Source organism: Solea senegalensis, linkage group LG10 (assembly GCF_019176455.1).
Source record: "Solea senegalensis isolate Sse05_10M linkage group LG10, IFAPA_SoseM_1, whole genome shotgun sequence".
NCBI lineage: Eukaryota > Metazoa > Chordata > Actinopteri > Pleuronectiformes > Soleidae > Solea > Solea senegalensis.
The window spans coordinates 1,168,463-1,188,091 of NC_058030.1; the positions used below are offsets into that span (position 1 = coordinate 1,168,463).

Consider the following 19,629-nt stretch of genomic DNA (forward strand, 5'->3'; position numbering starts at 1 on the left):
CTGATTACAGTAATGCTATTTTTTATTTTATTGATTGTACTTGGACCTGGACCTTTGTCGGTCATAAACACTGACCTTGTGAGGACCAGTAGTTACAAAATCTGGTCCTGAGGCAGAACCTCATTCCTGCTAAGATTTGAATTGTGGTTATGGGTTAGGGGTATGGTTTTGTTTAGACCGTCCAAACAGGTGGAAGTCACCGGCAGTGTGTGTGTGTGTGTGTGTGTGTTTCTGCCTCAGGGCTCTCAGCAGTTAAGCTCTTCCTCGGTTCCTGTTTACTCGGCGCGGCACCTCAGGCTCCACTGGGTGCGAACTGTGCAGGACCGCATGCGACTGTGTTTAGGTGACGGTTGCCGGGGGCCACAGTAGCCATGCGGCTGTTGCCAGGCATTGAGAGAGGCGCAAAAAAAAAACACCAGAGGGCTCCCATTAGTGCCTGATGAAAAAGACGACAACACACTGGATGTGAATGCATCAATCAGTCCAGACATTTTTAACCCTTCTAGTCTGGACTTGAAATTTGTCCAAAAACAGGCCAAAGAAATGGAAACTTGTGTCCAGGCGTTCTCTCGCCAACTATCTCCTCTCTGGCAACAGACTCAGAGTGAGGGCGCTAACGCTAACATGTTCTCTGCAATACGCTTGGCGTTAGATGGTTAATGGTGGAAATGAGACATTTTAGAGTCTTAAAAAAAAGTCACATTTGGAGACAAAATCTCATCATTTAGATTTAAAAATGAGGTTTTTTTGTTTGTGTGTTTCCTGCTTCGTTTTGCTTAGCAACCGGAGTCAAGCAAGGGGCGAAGTGTCGGCCATGGCAGGTTTCCCGTACACACCCGAGCGCCAGTCACAGGCCTCGTCACAAACACCGACGTCAGGTCCAAGAAAATCTAAAAATGAGACTCACGTGTAAATCCTGAACGGAGGAATTAATCTTAATGGAGCTGTTCAATCTGCCTCCACTTTAATCTGGTTTCCAGAGTGATGCAGAGGACGGATCTGTCCGATGTCCCGTCACTGTGAAGTCAAAAGAAATCAAACTTCTTCACACCCGAAGAGGATTAAACATCATTTATTCCTTTTTTTTTTTTGTTTACAAACAAAAGGCACCATTGATTTATTGTGGGTGGGATTTTCACATCGACTATGGCAATTAACTCAAACATTATGCTGCTCAAAGTAGGAGCTATGAAACAAGAGACCATCTCAAAAACATCAGCCCGAGCTACGAGCTAACAATCTGAACCCAGAGGAGAAGAGAATACGTGTGGTTGTGTGAACTGAACACTCATAATATTGTCTTTTCACTCTGGAAAGTTAAAGTTTTCACGCCACACACCAAAGTCCTTTGAAAACCCCCCCAGCATTTTTAGCTTGTGAGGACACAGGAGCTGCTGGGGTCTACTGCACTGAAGCAAAAACTGTAGAACTTTACTCCAAGGACTTTGGATGGTGGATTTTCTAGTTTTTCCACTGGCAGCCATGTTTTCACAGAGTGAACCTCCATATTTCAGGCTGGTTCTGGACACGTGGGGGGGGTAACCTCATAAAAAACAAAAACTTAAAATAACTTGAACTATCCCATTAACCAGCAAGCCATTCAACATTGACTTTTAACTTCATGATAACAGTGCATGAACTTGGGTTATTTTAAATAACTATACCAGAAAAACAACAAAAAAAACATTTAGCAACAAAAGCCCAAAAACATATGTTTATACACTGAGTAGAATTATTTTTGTTAAAAACAAATTTTCTCAGTCAACACGAATCACCATTTTTTTCTGCCAAAGTTGGAAACAATCGCGGCTAGCCCAAGACATGATAGCGTCCATGTATTTTTCCAACTTCACGGTTGGATCACGGTGAACTCATCGTTAAACTCCCATCACTTTACCACTTGTTTCAAGTCTTGGTGCTAAGCTTGGCTATAACTAGCTAGTAGCTTCAAATTCACTGTACAGACATAAGAGTGTTAGCGGTCTTATCTCTGCAACGGAGCAAATACAGTAAGTGCATTTTGTTAGAAATAAGAATAGAAATGATTCAGGCATGAAACCATGTTTCCGGGGATTTTAAGGTGATGTTCGTATGCAGAGTTCATGCGGAGGTTGTTTTATCGGTAAGATTCAAATAAGTAGTTCCCGAGTTTGACACAAACCTTGAATTTCAGAAAGTTTTCCACCAGTAAACATTTCTATAATCTACATTTAATCCCACACCACAGGACTCCGCTATGCACATGGGTTTTTATTGGTTTTAATTGGCATAAGTAGGGATGAAAGGCCCAGGTGAACATGCTAGTTTCTAATTTGTGTGCAGTATTCTGGCACAATGCTATAACATGCATTCATTTCCTGGCAATTAGACACGATGTTTGTTGTGATTCTCTCTTTTTAATACTCGGGACATAACTAAATATCGTTTATTTCATCCATCGGGCCAACGCAACAATTGACTTTAAGGGTAACTCAAGTAAAAGATGCAGAATGGCGACCACTGCAGCATTACCACTGAAAGCTATCGAGTTGACTTGTTGTTTGTTTGTGTCGTCATGATTCAACAGGGCAGAATAACGACCAACAGTCGGGTCAATGGGAGTAAATCAGCTTTTTTGACGGCTTCACGCACATTTGAAAAGCCCAGGCATACCCGCCTAGCTTTAGTGTAACGAAAGCTATAGATGTGATCGCCGCATCGCCCTCAACTTAACCCCATACGCTTTGAGAACATGACGACGTAGGGTACGTTTTTTTTTCCTGCAGGGGGCAGCATTTGAATGTATAGTCGACCGAGACTGAGTTTCAAGTCCACGCGATGACAGTTTTTATGAATTTGTTCAGGACTTTGAAGAAGATTCAGGCCGTTATTGTAACATTTAGTCACCACAGAGCATCTTATTTCACAACAGCTACTTCCTTCAGCTCTGAACGTCCTGCTCACACGTTTTATTCACAGCAGCTGAAGCTTTGTCAACAAAAAACAGCCACGCAATCGTCATCAGCACAAAAATACACCCGTCTGTTAATATTTCTACCTCAATAGAGCTGTACACAAAATAATTAGAAAACATAGATCTGATTTTTTTTTTTCCTCTTTTCACATTTGTTATCGACAAAAGTTCAGGCACAATTTTGCGCTCTTCCTATGATAAACACGACGCACAGATGAGTGAAGCTACATCACAGGGACATGTTCGTGAAGGAGTTACAACTTACGAGGGAAAGTTCAGGGTTTTTTTCCAAGTGAGGTAGAGTTTGTTCTGACTGTGTCGCCCTGCAGCAAACTTCATAGAGAAAATCAGCCATTTTACATCACAGCAGACAGGAGTTGTTGATCCACGTGACTCCCAGGAGTAAGTTCAAACTTGCTCCTTTTGTGACTTCTGTGTTTGAAATGCTTGATTTGGATTCACCTCAGTGACAAAAACTTACCAAACGAGGCAGCGGCAGTGTCCCTGCAAGCTAAAAACGATGATTTTCTCTATGGACTTTGGTGCAGGAGAGTAAGTGGTTCACAAACTTCAGTTTCCTGTTCGAAACAGGGAGAAAAAGCGACAAACGTGGGTTTTTCCTCGTGTCCATATTGACGTTGACCTTCTAACACGAGGGGAGTGAGTGCCTCATACAAGCACACTTTAAAAAAAAAATCTGAACCCTCCCCTTTAATATGGCAGCGACGAATGATTCCTGTCCAAACAGCGTTCAACAGGTGTGTAACAGTATATACATGATGAAATGAGATTACCTACCATCTCTTTACAGAAGCAATGGATCAAGATGAACCACACAGAACTGTGAGCTACAGTTTTAGTAATGGAGTGTAGTGTTAACACTCATCGTTGTGGGTGTTATCCAGTAATGAAAGTGCACAATCCCAAGCATGAGAAGGAGGAGGGGCCAAAGGTGACCACGTTAACATCGAGGTATTTTAGCAAAACCGAGGTTATGAGATACGTAACAAAGGACTTTCCGAGGAAACGGAACGTGAAGCAGCGGCAGGAGGTCGACGTGCAAGGTTCGGCTGGATGCCATTTTTAGCTCAATCTGCTTTGTGCTCGGCTGAAGAAGAGGAGACCTGCACGAGTGTTCCAGGCTGTCGGAAAACCACCGACCACGTTTCCGCGCACCCGTCGTGAACATCGGCTGCAAGTCAGTCTTCACCGAGTCGGTCCAGGATGCGACTGAGAAGAAGAAGAACATATTTCACGAAGTCCCACTGTGATGTCTTTAAAGGGCTGAATGAGGCACTGACAGACGCCGACTTTAGCCTCTTACCAAAAGTCTCATTTAATAAATTCTACACCTACTCAAGTCTATAATGAATTAAAAAAATGCAACTGTTACTTTGTTTTTGTCATTTAACGTGGTTTTTACCTCCCATCACACAGGACTTGTTGATCCATTGCTGCCCCGTCAGCAAATCCTTTCATTCATTCAGATTTGCTTCAATGACACAAACTGACCACACGAGGCAGCAGTGCACCAGCAGCTCCTGTGTAAAAACACTGATTTTTTCCCAATTGTCTTTGGTGAGGGAGCGTCCAACAAGAAAAGGTGATATTTTTATAATATTATAGACTTTTTCTGAGGTGAGGCTGTTGTTAAGTTTCTCTGTCGGCAGCCATGATTATGTGTTTAAAATAAAACATCTAAACTCTGTGAATAACAACACAAAAACAAAGTAGTAGTAGTTTCCGAAGTCACGCAGCATCTGAAGCCATGAAAGAAACCAGATTAAGATTAAGATTAAACAGCCAGCAGAGCAAAATCCATTTGCAGGGTGTGAGTTGTGTCGCGTCCACGTCGAGACGCGATAGAGCCGGTTTACAGGGTCGGAGGAAAGCTGCAGAACAGCGACAAGGGAGCGAACGGTGATCGGGACGCGCATGGGTCCCGCCTCTTAAAATAGCCCGGAGTGCTGTCGAGTGTGAGCGCCGTGGAGATAAATCCACACCCGTTACGTGAAATGATAGCGATGACGTTAGATAAACTGAGATATGCTCGTCCAGTAGGTCCGTCCCGGGGCCACGGCAGAGCGCGGGGGCTGTGTGGCGCCACAAGAGAGAGCGTCGACCCAACGCTGGTGTTCCCTCTCCTCTCGCCGCCGCCCTCCTACGCCACACTATCTCATGGTGGAGGACGCTCTGAAGTAGGAGAGGAACTTGAAGCAGAGGCTCACCACAAAGTACCAGATGTTTCGAGCCATCTGGGAGCGAGCGATGAACACGCGCCAGATCAGCACCACCAGGACGGTGTTGAAGGTGTAGCGGATGTTCCTGAGCCTGAGACACAGGAGAATCACACATTTGTTTCCATTAAATCGGTGTATGTTCAATTACTTATGTGAACTTAAATGGAGAGATGAAACTGTGTATGGTCGCTTGCCCATATATACGTGTAAGAATATACAAAACAAAAGCACACAAATAAAGCGAAGGGGATGTTATTTTAGGACCTTTTAGGACAGGGTTTCCCAACCCTGGTCCTCAGGGACTCAGGGGCTGCTCCAACACCTGGTTTTTGAGATATTACATTACATTACATGTCATTTAGCAGACGCTTTTATCCAAAGCGACTTACAATGGGTATGAGCACAATCAGCCAGGGGTGGAATCGAACTTGCGACCATGACGTCTCTCGCACACAGAGTACTGGTCTTAACCACTCAGCCACTCCACCCCCTATGAAAATCCCCTAACCACCTATTACTGAAGATGCAGGAGCAGACCTGAAGTTTTGAGCGTCGCAGGCCTCCAATGATTGGTCAAATTTCATGGCGACGCAGTGTTGGGCGTCTCCAGAAGTTACCAAATGTAGTTCTTTGCCCGGTAAAGTGTTAATTATTAAAAAGAAACACTGAAAGAGAAAGACTGATGATAAAGTCTCATGATAAAATATGATATAAATATTGGGGCTGCAAAATTAATGAATCAATCGCCAACTACCTTGACCGATGAATGGGTTTTTGGGTCTTCGTCCATTAATTAAGACCGTTTATTTGCGTTTTCAGCTTCTCAATGTGAATCTATTCAGGTTTGTGTTTGTGTGTGTGTGTGTGTGTGTGTGTGTGTGTGTGTGTGTGTGTGTGTGTGTGTGTGTGTGTGTGTGTGTGTTGGTGCCCACTTGTTGAGGTGTTTCCGTGCGGCCGGCAGCCCCGACAGCTCCTCGTTCAGGACGTACTTTTTGGTTCCCATGCAGTAACTTTCCATGTACTCCGCCCAGTGCAGCTGACGCACGTCGAAGTTAAACACCTACACAAACACACACACACAAACACGCACACACACACAGAAAGTGTTTGTTTTAAAAATGACAAACTCATCACACAGAGGCCTATGACGTCTTTTACAGCCTCCTTTTTTGTTAGTTTGCAAAATCTGCAGCTGCGTTTGATTCTGAACGTTCTGTGTTCTGTGTCATTTAGATTTTATTTATATCCTGATTTTTTGTCGCCTCAGCAGCTGAAGATAAATCTCTTTATCTAAATAAAGTCCTTTTGATTTGATTTGCATCTTAAACTAAACGTTACTTACCAGGCTTAACACACTGGAATATTTCCATGATCTTGAGACGATATTCATATCAGGGCTGCCCAAACTGGGGCTGGTGGGCCAAAGTTGGTCCACCAAAGGGTTTCATTTGGAACGCCTGACTTTCATTAATAAATTATTCGCCAAATGTTTTTATCAATTAATGGGTTTATGGGCGTATTTTCCCATTAATTAAGACAATTTATTTGAGTTTTCAGCTTTTGTTTTTTACTTGTTTAATTTCAGTTCAGTATGGAATGTCTTACACGGTCACTGAACTGAAATACGACTGAAAGGGTTGTGATTCGGCTCCTGATCACCGGGACCATGAAATTAACTAGATTTTAGAATTAAGTAGATTTTGGATCTATAAGTAGATTTTGGATCTATAAGTAGATTTTGGATCTTTAAGTAGGATTTTTAAGTCTTTTTAACTGATCTGCAGTCGGACATTGTTTGCTCCAATCAGAGGCCGGCAGTCTGTTGACGTCACATTTTATCATTTCAACCTCATCAGAGCAGGTACTAATAAAAAACACACCAGGTACCAGGTTCTATCACTGATGGAAAAAACCAAACCAAAAACGAGTGGTGCTGGACCTGGGTTTGTTAAATTCGTGGATCCTCTGATGGACTGACCTTCTTGTCCTCGGTGCTCATCTGACCGAGCAGCATGGTCACATTGTCGTTGTTCCACACCCACGAGTGGCTGGTGAAATACTCCAGGACCATCATGGCTTTGTGGAGGCGTGTGATCGTCTTCATCATCCTGACCATGAACGAGTTCAGAGAGGAGGAGGAGGAGGGAATGGATAAAAAGATGGTTATAATCAAAGAGCAGTGAGGAACAAGAAGAACAATCTGACGTCTTCTGATGGACAGAGAGACAATATCATACTATACAATTCATTCTAAATCATCCAGATCATGTCATGGTTATGATTTATATACCAATTTCTTTGTACTGTAATTGTAACATGTCATTTGGGCGATACAGTGCTATGTGTTTGTCAACGTCTTTAATGACATCAACAGTTACCAAAACACACATTAATGTTTTTTAAAATAGGGCGTTGGGATTTTGGGTGGTTTTTTTTTCCAGTGCACGTTTATAGACTTGTATTATAATAAAAATTAAAAAAAAAACTATAACTGGATTTAATCTGTGTGCAACAACAGGAGGACAGAGAATAAATCAGTGAAACTAATTTAGTTTCAATAATTCACCAAAAGAAGATGTAAAAACTATAGCTGGTAAACAAACCGTCGTCCTGTTAACACCAGCCAATCCAGTTCTTATACTTTTGTTTGTTTTGTGTTATTTCTGCTCAATTTAAATGATTCATAACCACTTGTGAACAAATTGAAGGGGTTAGTGTGAGAAAGGCTGTATTAATGAGAGGATGAACTGTGAGGGAATCTGAGTCACTCCCTGAATATCTGTGCCAATTTGTCATTAAAATCAGCTGCGTTCTGGTTATTATATCGAGCTCCAGGTGTCACGTGACCTTGGTTTGTTTTTACTCCGCCATGTTGGCAGGCAACATTTTGGAACTGTAAGTAGATTTTGGAACAATAAGTTGCTCAATTAGAACCTCGTCAGAGCAGGAACTAAAAAAACACCAGATACTATCAAAGCAAAATAAGAGTGGAGTCGTGCTAGAACTGCATAATGGTGAAAGCTCCATAAGTTGCTTGGTAAACCCGTCACTTCCTGCCAAAATGGCGTAGTTTCTCTTCCAATTGACAGGATCGCGTGACGCCAGCCAACGGAGTTCTATTTTGAAATTATTTTAGTGCTCAAAGCAGAACATGACGACTCAGATTCCTCCCGGGAAACAGAGGATTAAGAAGCCGGCGACAAACATGCAGTGAGTCGCACACAGATGCAGAGAAAACATGTAGAATGTGAGGATGAAATCACACCAACACACACGCACACCGACACACACTGTGAAGCTTTAAAGCCAAAATTTATTTCAGACAAACACTGTGGTTCAATTATGTTCAACTATTTCATCCAACAGTCGTCTGAGATTGCTGTGTAGTTTGGCAGAAAAGCAGCAAAGACAAGACACATTTATTCATTTAGTTATTTATCGTCATCAAATGGGAAAAATGTCCCATAATTCCTTAAGATTTCCCATGATTTGAGTTGTTTTTAAAACCAAATCACAAAAAGAAGAGACACTCCAAACACCTCATCATGCCAACCTTTGTTTCCATTAACCTGTTGGGGTTTTTACCTTCCTCTCACACACTCCCTCGCTCCCACACAGTCTTTAAAACACGACACACACCAACATGGAGGAGGGTGAATCCTCGTTTATACTCGTGTGTGTGTGTTTGAGAGCTTCACTCGTCTGTGTTTTCCTGAAATTAATGTTCAAATGTTTTCACAGCCTCGCCCCAGAGCCTCTGTCCAAGTCCTTCCAAACACAGGTGACTGCTGTCGACTCACGGGGACACACTGTCAACTCAAATCAACTTAACATCAGATATAAAAGTATTTAAAATAAAGGTTACGTGCTGGATAAAAGAAAAACAAAGCTGCACCCACTAATTATTTTAAGTGTAATGTTGATTAACATGTAGTTCGAGCTCATTGTCATTGTTGTTCAATGAAAAGAATCAAGTGTCGGTCAAGTTCTACTCACGATCACGTATCTCGTAATTTTATGAGACTACAGTATTTTATTAAAAAAGTGATAATAATTACGACTTTATTCCTTGACATACGTTCGTGACGGATCATAGTAGTAATTTTAAAAAAAAACGTTTATTTTATTAAGTTTAACAGTTACGGTGTTCTGCACACACTACAGCGAGTATAAACCAGGTTCATGTGTGTGTGGAAACACATGGGGAACGTTTTCGGGGCCAACTGATGCAGGGGGAGGAGGAGAGGGAGGGGTCAAGGATGGTGGGGGTCGGGGGGGCAGTTGCGACCTTACCGGGGCTTGCGGCCTGTCAACCTGAGATAGCCGTCATAGAGCAGCGCCGGCAGTGTGTGGCTGACGGCGGTCCAGTACTGATTAGTAAAAGGGTTGGAGCGCAGATTGACATTGGGCCTTCTGAAGGCCTGCTCTAAGGGATTGGTCTTGAAGGTCATGTTTATACAGTATTCTGTAGGAGAGAGACACACACACACACACACACACACACACGACAGAGACAGAGACGACACAGACAGTACGACATGGTCTTACTGAGAGTCAACAGGACGCAGGGTCTTCTGTGACGGTGCCGCCACTGCTCGTCTGTCATTATTGTGCCACAGTGTTGAGTTCACACAAGTACGCACTTTATCACGACCTGATTTGTACCAGAAAACACCATTTAATCTGTGCATAGAATAAAGTCCTCCTATTGAAAAAGTCCCAATATTCCGAGAATAATGTCGCTATATTGAAAAAGTCACTATATTGAAAAGGTTTTAATATTGAAAAAGTCGTAATATTACGAGAATAAAGTCGTAATATTACGAGAATAAAGTCGTAATATTACGAGAATAAAGTCGTAATGTTACGAGAATAAAGTCGCAATATTAAAAGTAATATTAAGTAGTAATATTACGAGGAATAAAGAATCGTAATATTAGGAGAATAAAGTAAGTAATTTTATGACAATAAAAGTGAATATTACGAGAATAAAGTCATAATGTTACGAGGAATAAAATCAGTATGTTCGAGAATAAAGTCGTAATTTTACAAGAATAAAGTTGCAATATTCGAGAATAAAGTCGCTATATTGAAAAAGTCACTATATTGAAAAGGTTTAATATTGAAAAAGTAAGTAAATATTACGAGAATAAAGTCGTAATGTTACGAGAATAAAGTCGCAATATTCCGAGAATAAAGTTGCTATATTGAAAAAGTCACTATATTGAAAAGGTTTAAATATTGAAAAAGTCTTAATATTACAAGATAAAGAAAGATAAAGATACAAATAAAGTTGTAATATTACGAGAATAAATTCGCTATATTGAAAAAGTCACAATATTAGAAGAATAAAGTCGTAATATTACGAGAATAAAGTCGTAATATTAGGAGAATAAAGTCGTAATTTTATGACAATAAAGTCGGAATATTACGAGAATAAAGTCATAATGTTACGAGAATAAAATCGTTATGTTACGAGAATAAAGTCGTAATTTTACAAGAATAAAGTTGCAATATTCCGAGAATAAAGTCGCTATATTGAAAAAGTCACTATATTGAAAAGGTTTTAATATTGAAAAAGTCGTAATATTACGAGAATAAAAGTCGTAATTTAAAACTTAGAATAAAAATAATATTCGAGAATAAAGTCGCAATATTTCGAGAATAAAGTCGCTATATTGAAAAAGTCACTATATTGAAAAGGTTTAAATATTGAAAAAGTCTTAATATTACAAGAATAAAGTTGTAATATTACGAGAATAAATTCGCTATATTGAAAAAGTCACAATATTAGAAGAATAAAGTAAGTAATATTAGGAGAATAAAGTCGCAATATTGAGAATAAAGTTAAGTATTTTATGACAAGTCGTAATATTACGAGAATAAAATCATAATGTTAGGAGAATAAAGTCGTAATATTACGAGAATAAATTCGCTATATTGAAAAAGTCACAATATTAGAAGAATAAAGTCGTAATATTACGAGAATAAAGTCGCAATATTTCATTGTGTAGCGCGTCTCTCAGCTTACGATAAAGAACGCATGTACAAAACATACTTGGGCGCAGTCAAGAATGTGGCACAAAAACAACACTGCAGCTTTGTATTCAGCCGCTATAGCAGAGGATACCCTTTGTTTTGGAAAGGTACGGACACCTGGGTTGGGCTCCCAAAGGCGGTGTCTCCGGAGTGAAATCCACCTTTTCTAGAACCGGCAATTTTGGAAACCCAACTGAAAAAACCCCACTACACATTGGTAGAAGAGGTAAAGCGTGCAGAACCCGTCATACAGGAGAGTCGCTGGGTTATACATTCTTCACTTTTCTACAAAGAACTATACAAGCATCGTAAGCAGCTACGACGTTAGCCCACCACGCCAGCAGAAAGTCACAGGAGTAAAAGCAGCAGAGATGTTTGTGCGCGTAAGAGGGGAGGGTTGGTGTTAAGAACAGCAGAGAGGTGGGGAGCGGGGCGGCGGCGAGGTTACCTGGGCTCTCGTCCAATCAGCCTGAGGTACAGGTCATAGAGGAACGCCGGAGCCTTGTGGCTCACGGCGATCCAGTACTGATTGATTAGGTGATTGGATGTGAGATTAACATTGGGCCGACGGACGGCCTGCTCGAGGGGGTTCCTCTTGAATGTGGATATTACATGGTACTCTAAGAAACAGAGGGGTGGGTCAGCACAATTCATCAACGAGCATCAAGGTTTTGTTGCTTTCTTTCACGACCTCCAGTAAGGTCCAGTCCCATTTCCCTTTCAAATCACCTTGTCCCCTGAGAATTGTAAAAAACAACAGGACATCCCTGTTTTTGCCAGAGATTCAAGAAGCGGTCGGTAGCTGTTTTATGTCCGTTAATTGCAAAGTCAAGTATCTGCTGATACGGATATCAGTCTGATGCACTCATTTTAGTCCTATTAACAAGGAACACATTTGCGCTAGCCATTTCAAAGCCACAATTCTCCCATTTGGGAACAAATATTCTGTTCCCAAAAAAAGAAGAAATAAAATCCTCTTGCCGAGTTTAAGTTACATTATTTTGCTTTAGGGCTGTATCAGATTTCACGTTTTTAATCCGTCGGACAACCGACCCGGTGATTTAGAATATCGTACGCATATGTTGTGCCGTCGTGAAGCTAGCACATATTAGCATGTTGCGTTTTTGTTTCAAAATATACTTGTTCTTTGTGCCGTGGTTTTTTGTTTGCGGGCGGGGCTTAGGAAGCAACCTGTTGATTAACAAATCAAGTGAGGGAGCGCATAAAACAAATCAGGGAACACAAAGAACAATGAAATACAATATTTTTGAATGATAAAATTGATATTTTCTTTGCTTCTTAAAAAGTGTTGTTTGAAAATATTGACACAAATCTAATTCCATAAGGATTCAAATGTTGTGCTGTCGTGAAGCTAGCACTGGTTAGCACATTGTGTAGCTATGCTAACCACATCAAAGAAAAAATGTTTCTTGTACATAACACGAACTCGTCCACCAGAATTCTCTGGCGTTAAAGACACGATCGGATATTTCTATACAAATATTCCACTCCCATAAAGAAGAAATAAAACCCCCATGACATGACTCAGCTAAAATGCTGTTGCTGATTTTTGACATTTTAATGATTTTAATGATATATAGAACTTCTGGATTGTACCAAATTTTATATTTGCCTTTGTCGAATCTCTGGCAAAAACGTGTTGCGTTTACTAGCGTTCTTGAAGGGGCGTCCCATTTCACGGGGCTAGATTTTAACCACTCCTCCTTGTAACTCGATTCCAAGAAGCAAAAGGGGGTAAATGAATAAATGAGAAACGGGACGGATCTTAAAACCGTGGTCGTGCCAGTAAATTAAGATCACATAAGAACACAAAAACACTAAAACACCAGATCCACAAAACAATCAAATTGTAAGAAAAGGAAGCTTAGTGTAGCCTCCTCCTTCAGATTGTGGCCCACAAAGGTCATCACCTCCCTGGCCTATGTAAGACCACATTCTCCAAAGGTCACAATGCCCCTGGATTACAGTCTATTAATAACTGTTCTGGAACTTTCAATCATATTACATAATCTTCCTCAGATTGCACAGGTGTCATGTGTCAAACCCACACACAGGGTTTGAGAACTTTTAAGAACTTATTTATTGAAGTTTTTATAAAGTACTCACACACTCCCTGTGCGTGCATGCTTGCTCTTGGAAGACACGAGGTAAAACTGGTTTTTAACCACTCAACAAAAGGCTAACCAAATAAAACATATGCTTGCCAAGTCCACAGTATCTTAAGAATATGTTTGTCACTATTAAACAGCCGTTTCTAACTGGAAAATAAAGGTTCTATAAAGAGTTCAAACACAGGAGCTGCTGGTGGACTGTGCTGCCTCGTGTGGTCAGTTTGTGTCACAAAAATAACACATGTGAACTCACTGATGGAGGCTGCAGCGGGTCAACAAATCTTGTGTGCTGTGATGTTAAAATGTTAAAATCACTGATTTTCTCTATGGAGTTTGGTGCAGGTTTTACAAGGAAATGTAAACTTCAGTTTCCGGTCTTTGTGATGGTAAAATAAAGGTAAATACAGACAACGACACTCTATTAATAAACAAAAACTGCATCAGCTGGTTTTTAAACAAACTGATGTTTTGTTTAAACAGTTGTACAAACACTTCAATTCCTCCAGTGAAAACTTGTCTATGACTCAGACGTTTAATTCCTGTTGTGCAAGTTGAAACATGCTGGTTTTTATGACCGCGGTGGTGCCGACACATTTAATCTTCCGTGTGTGTGGAAAAACAATGACACGTTTTTAATCCAAATCAGAAAATCCCAAAAAGAAATAAACTAGCAGATCAAGAACGCTCATGTTTCAAGTTTGGGAGTAAAGGCCAATTATTTGTTGACATAAAGTGAGGAGATTTTAAAGTGGAGTCTTGTACAAAAAATAAAAAACAAAAACAAAACCAGGAACAGGTGAACAAAGGCTCATGAAAAATCTGGGTGTGGCAGCGCGGGATCACATTACAACCGGGTCCCTGTTATTGAACACCACATTTCAGCTCTGCTCTCCTGAGAGAGGGAGGGGCCACTTACCGACTTCTCCCCAGTGAAACGGGTTAATCCCACCGGTCGTGCAGTTGTACACCAGGATGTTCTTAGACCTGTGAGGTGAAGACAGGGGAAATAACATTTACAGCTCACATATCAATGACATTTGACAGGAGACTGGTTATTGATTGGATTCATGTAAATAGAGAAAATCAAATGCTTGTGCGTCATCATTGATCATATTGAACATGTAACGAGGAAAGCATGTCAGTATAAGTATGTTCTAGATTTTGCCGTATTACGGATTCTTTGCTTTTCTCTCATTTCTTCCAAATTTGAGTTATGGCACTGAGGTCGAATGAGGAAGATTCTAGGAGATAACAATGATGTGAAGTGTGGTTAAAATATTAGTTCAAATAGACAGTTTAACAAGATATACGTGGATAAAAGTGTGATGGGACAGTATGAACTGAGCGGATAAACCACCATGAGTCCGTCTTTTCAAATTCCAAAATTCTAAAAAACACAAACATGTAAAAAGTGCCAACCTGTTGCTGGTCTGCGATCCAGAGAACCAGGCCGCAGCCACCGTGGCGTTGATGACCACGTCGACGGGCACCAGATCTGCCACGGCGTCGTTTGACGCCCTCATCGTCCGCAGGATGCCCTTTCCAGCCTACAGGGGGCGACGCAGTGTTAGCGCTGACGTTCAATTTTGATTTTGTTTTCGTCTTACGATTAAACTACCGTTTTTTTCCTTTAAGGTTCGCGTCCACGTGATTTAGTTCCACCATATGTCGTCTCTTCCTCTTTCTTCCTCAACATAACCTCCGTACCTCGCAGAGATCAGTCTTAGAGATCGCTTATCAATAGTCCTCTCTTCTGATTGGTTCTCTCCCCAGTTTGTCCCGCCCCCACAAACATTTCCATCCACTGTTTTATTCTGTGATGAAAGTGTCAGTAGATTTAGTCACCGTTTTTTTTAATTTTTTTTTACATCTAACGCATGTTCCGTTCAGGTTCCCACAAACTATGGAAAGAAACCGTTAGACGATGGAACAGGACCCGGCTTCGTTGTCCGGCCCTGTGCGACGACGACAACAACAACAACAACAACGACAACAAGGATGATCAAAGTTCTTCCTCTCCGTACTTACTGCAATGAATATTCCACTCGGGCCGTTGAAGTTATCAATCCATCCCTGAAAGAGTCAAAAAAAGATTTGAATAAGTTTGTACCCAAGTAATCAAAGTGCGTGTGTAAAGTAGTGGAGACGACTTCCTCCTCCTCCTCCTCCTCCTTTACTTTACTCCACATTCCTCACATTCATCATCATCATCATCGTCGTCCTCTCAGTGTTCTCACTGCTCAACAGAATAGAAGGCCTGAGTGTTGGCAGCAGTGAAGCGTTGACAGAGGAGGAGGAGGAGGAGGAGGAAGAAGGTCACACTCGAGATTAAATCAGTAGCAAAGTGTAACCTATTAAAGGAGTGGTTTAGGTTTCTCAAATGCAATTCAAGGACCCATGGCTTTTTCAGTTTATTTCCAAAGTCTTTTAATGGGAAAAACAAAAGGCTCACCTTATAAAACCCACACCTGCTTGTTGTCTTTGATTTCTCAAGAACACGTCGGCACCTTTATCTCATTGTTAACGTTTGTAAAAGGTGCTCCCTCTCCTACACCAGAGTCCATAGAGAAAATGAGCGTTTTCAGCTCACAGGGGACACAGGAGGTGCCGGTCTACTGCTGCCTCGTGTGGTAAGTTTGTGTCATTAATGTAAAACAACGGATTTCAAACCCGTCAGTGAAAAACGATCACATTTGAACGTACTGATGGAGGCAGCAGTGGATCAACTACTCCTGTGTGCTGTGGTGTAAAAACGCCAATTTTCTCTGTGGAATTTGGTGCAGGAAGTGAACTGTGCTGGAAAGTGATCTGACTTTAGCAGACGTTAGATTTCAGAAGTGTATCTTAAGTCCTATTGTTCAGTTTGGACTCACTCACTAAAAGCTACATGAATACATGAATACATTTGAGGAAGAGAACAAGAAAAGGAGAAACGAGAAGGAGAAGCCAACTGACATAACACACACGGAGCCAAACTTGAGTTAATCTTAATTAAGGTGGCACACAGTGAATGAATGATTGTTACGCAGCAATGCAGTGAATTCTCTTCAACAGTTGAGCCAAAGCAAGTCAAAGGCCTTAAAAACATTTCAAATGCTAACCTTTCAAGGACCCATGTCTATTTCAGGTGATTTTCAAAAGCTTTCAAGGGTGCTGATTTATTTATTTTTTTTAAATGCAAAAACTTTCAAGGATTTCACGGACTCATGTCTATTTCAGTTGATTTTCAAAAACTTTCAAGGGCCTTGAATGTTTTTTTAATTCACAAACTTTTAATGATTTCAATTACTCATGTCGATTAAGGGCAATTTTAAAAAACCTTCAAGGACCTTAAAAAAAATTCAAATGCAAAACTTTCAAAGACCCATGTCTATTTCAGTTGATTTTCAAAAACTTTCAAGGGTGTTGACAAAGTGCCTTGAATTTTCTTTTCTCAAATTCACAAACTTCAAAAAACTTTCAAGGTCACTCACCGGGAACGGCTCTTTCCAGCTGGCGCCGACGATGGAGGGTCTGACGATTGCGATGTTCAGGTCTCCGGCCTCCTGCTGCACCAGATACTCGGCCAAGGCCTTGGTGAAAGTGTAGGTGTTCGGACGCTCGCCGATCAGCTTGGGCGTCAACGCAGACACGAGGTCATCGTCCATCCAGCTGAAGGAAAGTTGAAAAATACAAATCTTTTTCTGTTTTTTGATATTGACTATTATTTTTTCTTAATTGAGTATTTGTTGTCATGATTTAAGAAGCTGAAAAAAGAAAACACTCGAAACTGATTAGATTCATTAATAATCCATGAATGGTTGCAGCGTGTGACCATCATCACCTGAGAGAAAGACCTGGGTCACAAAAGGTCAAACTCTGTCAGTCTTGTTTGGCAGCTCCAAACTAATCCACCATGATTTCCTGTCACGTGACTTAATGTTTACATATGAAACAGCACATTTGTGAACACTTTCACCTCGTCACGTCTAAACCCACTCTTTTCAAAACTTTCAAGGGCCTTGTATGTTTTTGAATGCAAAAACGTTCAAGGATTTTAAGGACCCATGACTATTTCAGGTGATTTTCAAAAACTTTGCAAAAGGATTTTTTCTTTTTTTTAAATTCAAATTTTAATAATTTCAATGACCCATGTCTATTTTGGGTAGTTTTCAAAAACCTTCAAAGGCCTTGAATTTTCAGACCAACAACAAAAACAACAAATTACTTAGTCTTTGCAAACTGAAATGACATAAAATAAAAGTTACATGACCGTCACATGATTCTCCCAGTCTATGATCCTACGAAATCTACAGCAGCTGTGTAGATTATGCGTCCGTTAATCTGTACATTATAGCCCACAACACTGCTGTGTTTCACACACACACACACACACACACACACACACACACGCGCGCGCGCCTCCTCAAAATGACATCACATCTCTGCTAATCTCCGCTCAGCGCACGGACTTCACTCAGCTTCACTGATGTCGCTTCCACTAAAAGCAGCTTCTGCAACATTAATGACGTGAAGAAGCCATTTATGCCGTCACCCTGCGGCTCCACGTTAATCTGGATTATACCGTCCGCTACGTCGAGCAATCACAAGAAACACAGAATCTGATAAAAGCCCACAGCGGGGTTCGTTTTTTTCTCAAATCTGTGTCAGCATAGTGGGTCATTTCCACAGGAAGTCCACGAGAACTTACTCCAGGGCGTCGATGAGTTTGCGGTAGTCCACGGGCGGAGGGTACACGCGTTCCTCGATGAGCTCCTGGTTGCAGTTGGCATAGGCTGTGGAGACGTGGATGAAGATCTCCAGGTGCTTCATCCTGTGAGCCAGGGCCAGCATCTTCTGAGTGGCCAGAACATTCAGCTTCATCGCATCTCTACAAGGGACAAAAAAACAAATAAATCAGGGGCGACTTCCTGTTACGACACTTGTGGAATGTCTATAAAAACTTAAGATCACAAAGAAATCGGATTGATTAATTTAAAGGTACTGCAGACAGGAAGTTGCCGACAGAAGGACAAACAGGACCTCGTCGGCGAAGGTAAGAGAGAGAGAGAGAGAGAGAGAGAGAGAGAGAGAGAGAGAGAGTCACTACTCACTTGAGCGGCTCGTTGAAGCGGACGGTGGCGGCGCAGTGGAAGACGATGTGGACATTTTCCGCCAGGACGCTCCGGTCCTCTTCACTCAGGTCCAGCTCTGGCATCGTGAGGTCACTGCTCACCGCCACGATCTTCTCAGCAAAGTCGGGCTGCTCGTCTCGTAATCTTTCAAACAGCTGAGGGTGGACACCAAAAATAACGATCATAATAATAATAATACGGTCAATGCTAGTCCTGACCAAAGTGTGGTGCATGGACCACCAGTGGTACGTGAGCAGTCGTCCGTACTACACAACATGCTAATAATGTTTGATTTTGTCGTTGCTCGTCGTTGTCGTTGTCATCAGCGGCGACTCACCTTGCAGTTGACCATGTCGTCGATGCGAGCCTGCGGACACTGGCCGGCCTTTGACCTGACCATCACGTACACCAGTTTGACCCCTGGGCACGACCTCAGCAGCTTCTCCAGCAGCACCTTCAGCAACAATGAAGAAAGAAGATCCAACACCAGATCATTAAAGAACCTTTCAAAATAAAAGCATAAGTTAAGTCTCTCCTGTGTCGGTGAATTCTGTGACTTATTTTCATAAGCTTCGTTTGTGTGTTCATCTGCGGGCCGTACACTCATGGAGGGGCAAAACAACACAGCATTACCTTGCCCATGAAGCCTGTTGCTCCAGTGATGAGCACGTTCTTCCCCGCGTAGTATTCTGGGATGTTCACCATGACGCCTGTGGGTCCTGGTCAGTGAGCACCTTTTGGGAATTGTAAAAGTGTTTCATGTTTTTATTAATAGTGGTTGTCACTCAGTGTCGACGTGTGAACAGAGCAAGGTCTCGAGGAGCTTCCTCCTCAAATTCCCCAGCACCGACTGTGGGCGTCCACCCCCCCCACGTGGACATGCGTCATTAAACTGTGCATTGTTTGTTGTGGTCTGAGTTTATGCAAACCTGAACAACTTGTTTCACTGTCACTCCATGAACAGGGGACACTTTGCTCGAGGTGTGAAATGTCTCGATTTCAAAATAAAATACCGACCATTGTCATTGTTTCAGTCCTACTTGCACTTTAACCACTGTCGTTAATGATGATTTATCTGCACCTGCTCACAGGCTGCAGATAATTCTGCTTAATCTCTATGCAAAAAACACATTTGCATGTTGTTACTGCTC

General features: G+C 41.6%; 1 protein-coding gene across 3 annotated transcripts; it reads right to left on the reverse strand.

Moving 5' to 3' along the window:
* Positions 1 to 920: 920 nt before the first annotated feature.
* far1 (fatty acyl CoA reductase 1) lies at positions 921 to 19,207 on the reverse strand. 3 transcript variants are annotated; one of them, XM_044036316.1, is made up of 13 exons: positions 19,112 to 19,207; positions 18,816 to 18,932; positions 18,458 to 18,633; positions 18,055 to 18,234; positions 16,838 to 17,015; positions 15,393 to 15,437; positions 14,784 to 14,911; positions 14,281 to 14,348; positions 11,681 to 11,852; positions 7,172 to 7,301; positions 6,126 to 6,253; positions 5,182 to 5,284; positions 921 to 1,017 (listed from the first exon to the last, which is right to left on the reverse strand). In XM_044036316.1, the coding sequence occupies exons 1-13, from the start codon at positions 19,181 to 19,183 to the stop codon at positions 1,015 to 1,017; spliced, it is 1,500 nt and encodes a 499-aa protein (XP_043892251.1). In that variant the 5' UTR covers positions 19,184 to 19,207; the 3' UTR covers positions 921 to 1,014. The 3 variants fall into 3 exon arrangements, with proteins under 3 accessions (XP_043892251.1, XP_043892252.1, XP_043892249.1); XM_044036317.1 differs by lacking the exons at positions 921 to 1,017; positions 11,681 to 11,852 and adding an exon at positions 9,487 to 9,658 and having other exon boundaries at positions 1,057 to 5,284; XM_044036314.1 differs by lacking the exon at positions 921 to 1,017 and having other exon boundaries at positions 1,057 to 5,284.
* Positions 19,208 to 19,629: the final 422 nt, after the last annotated feature.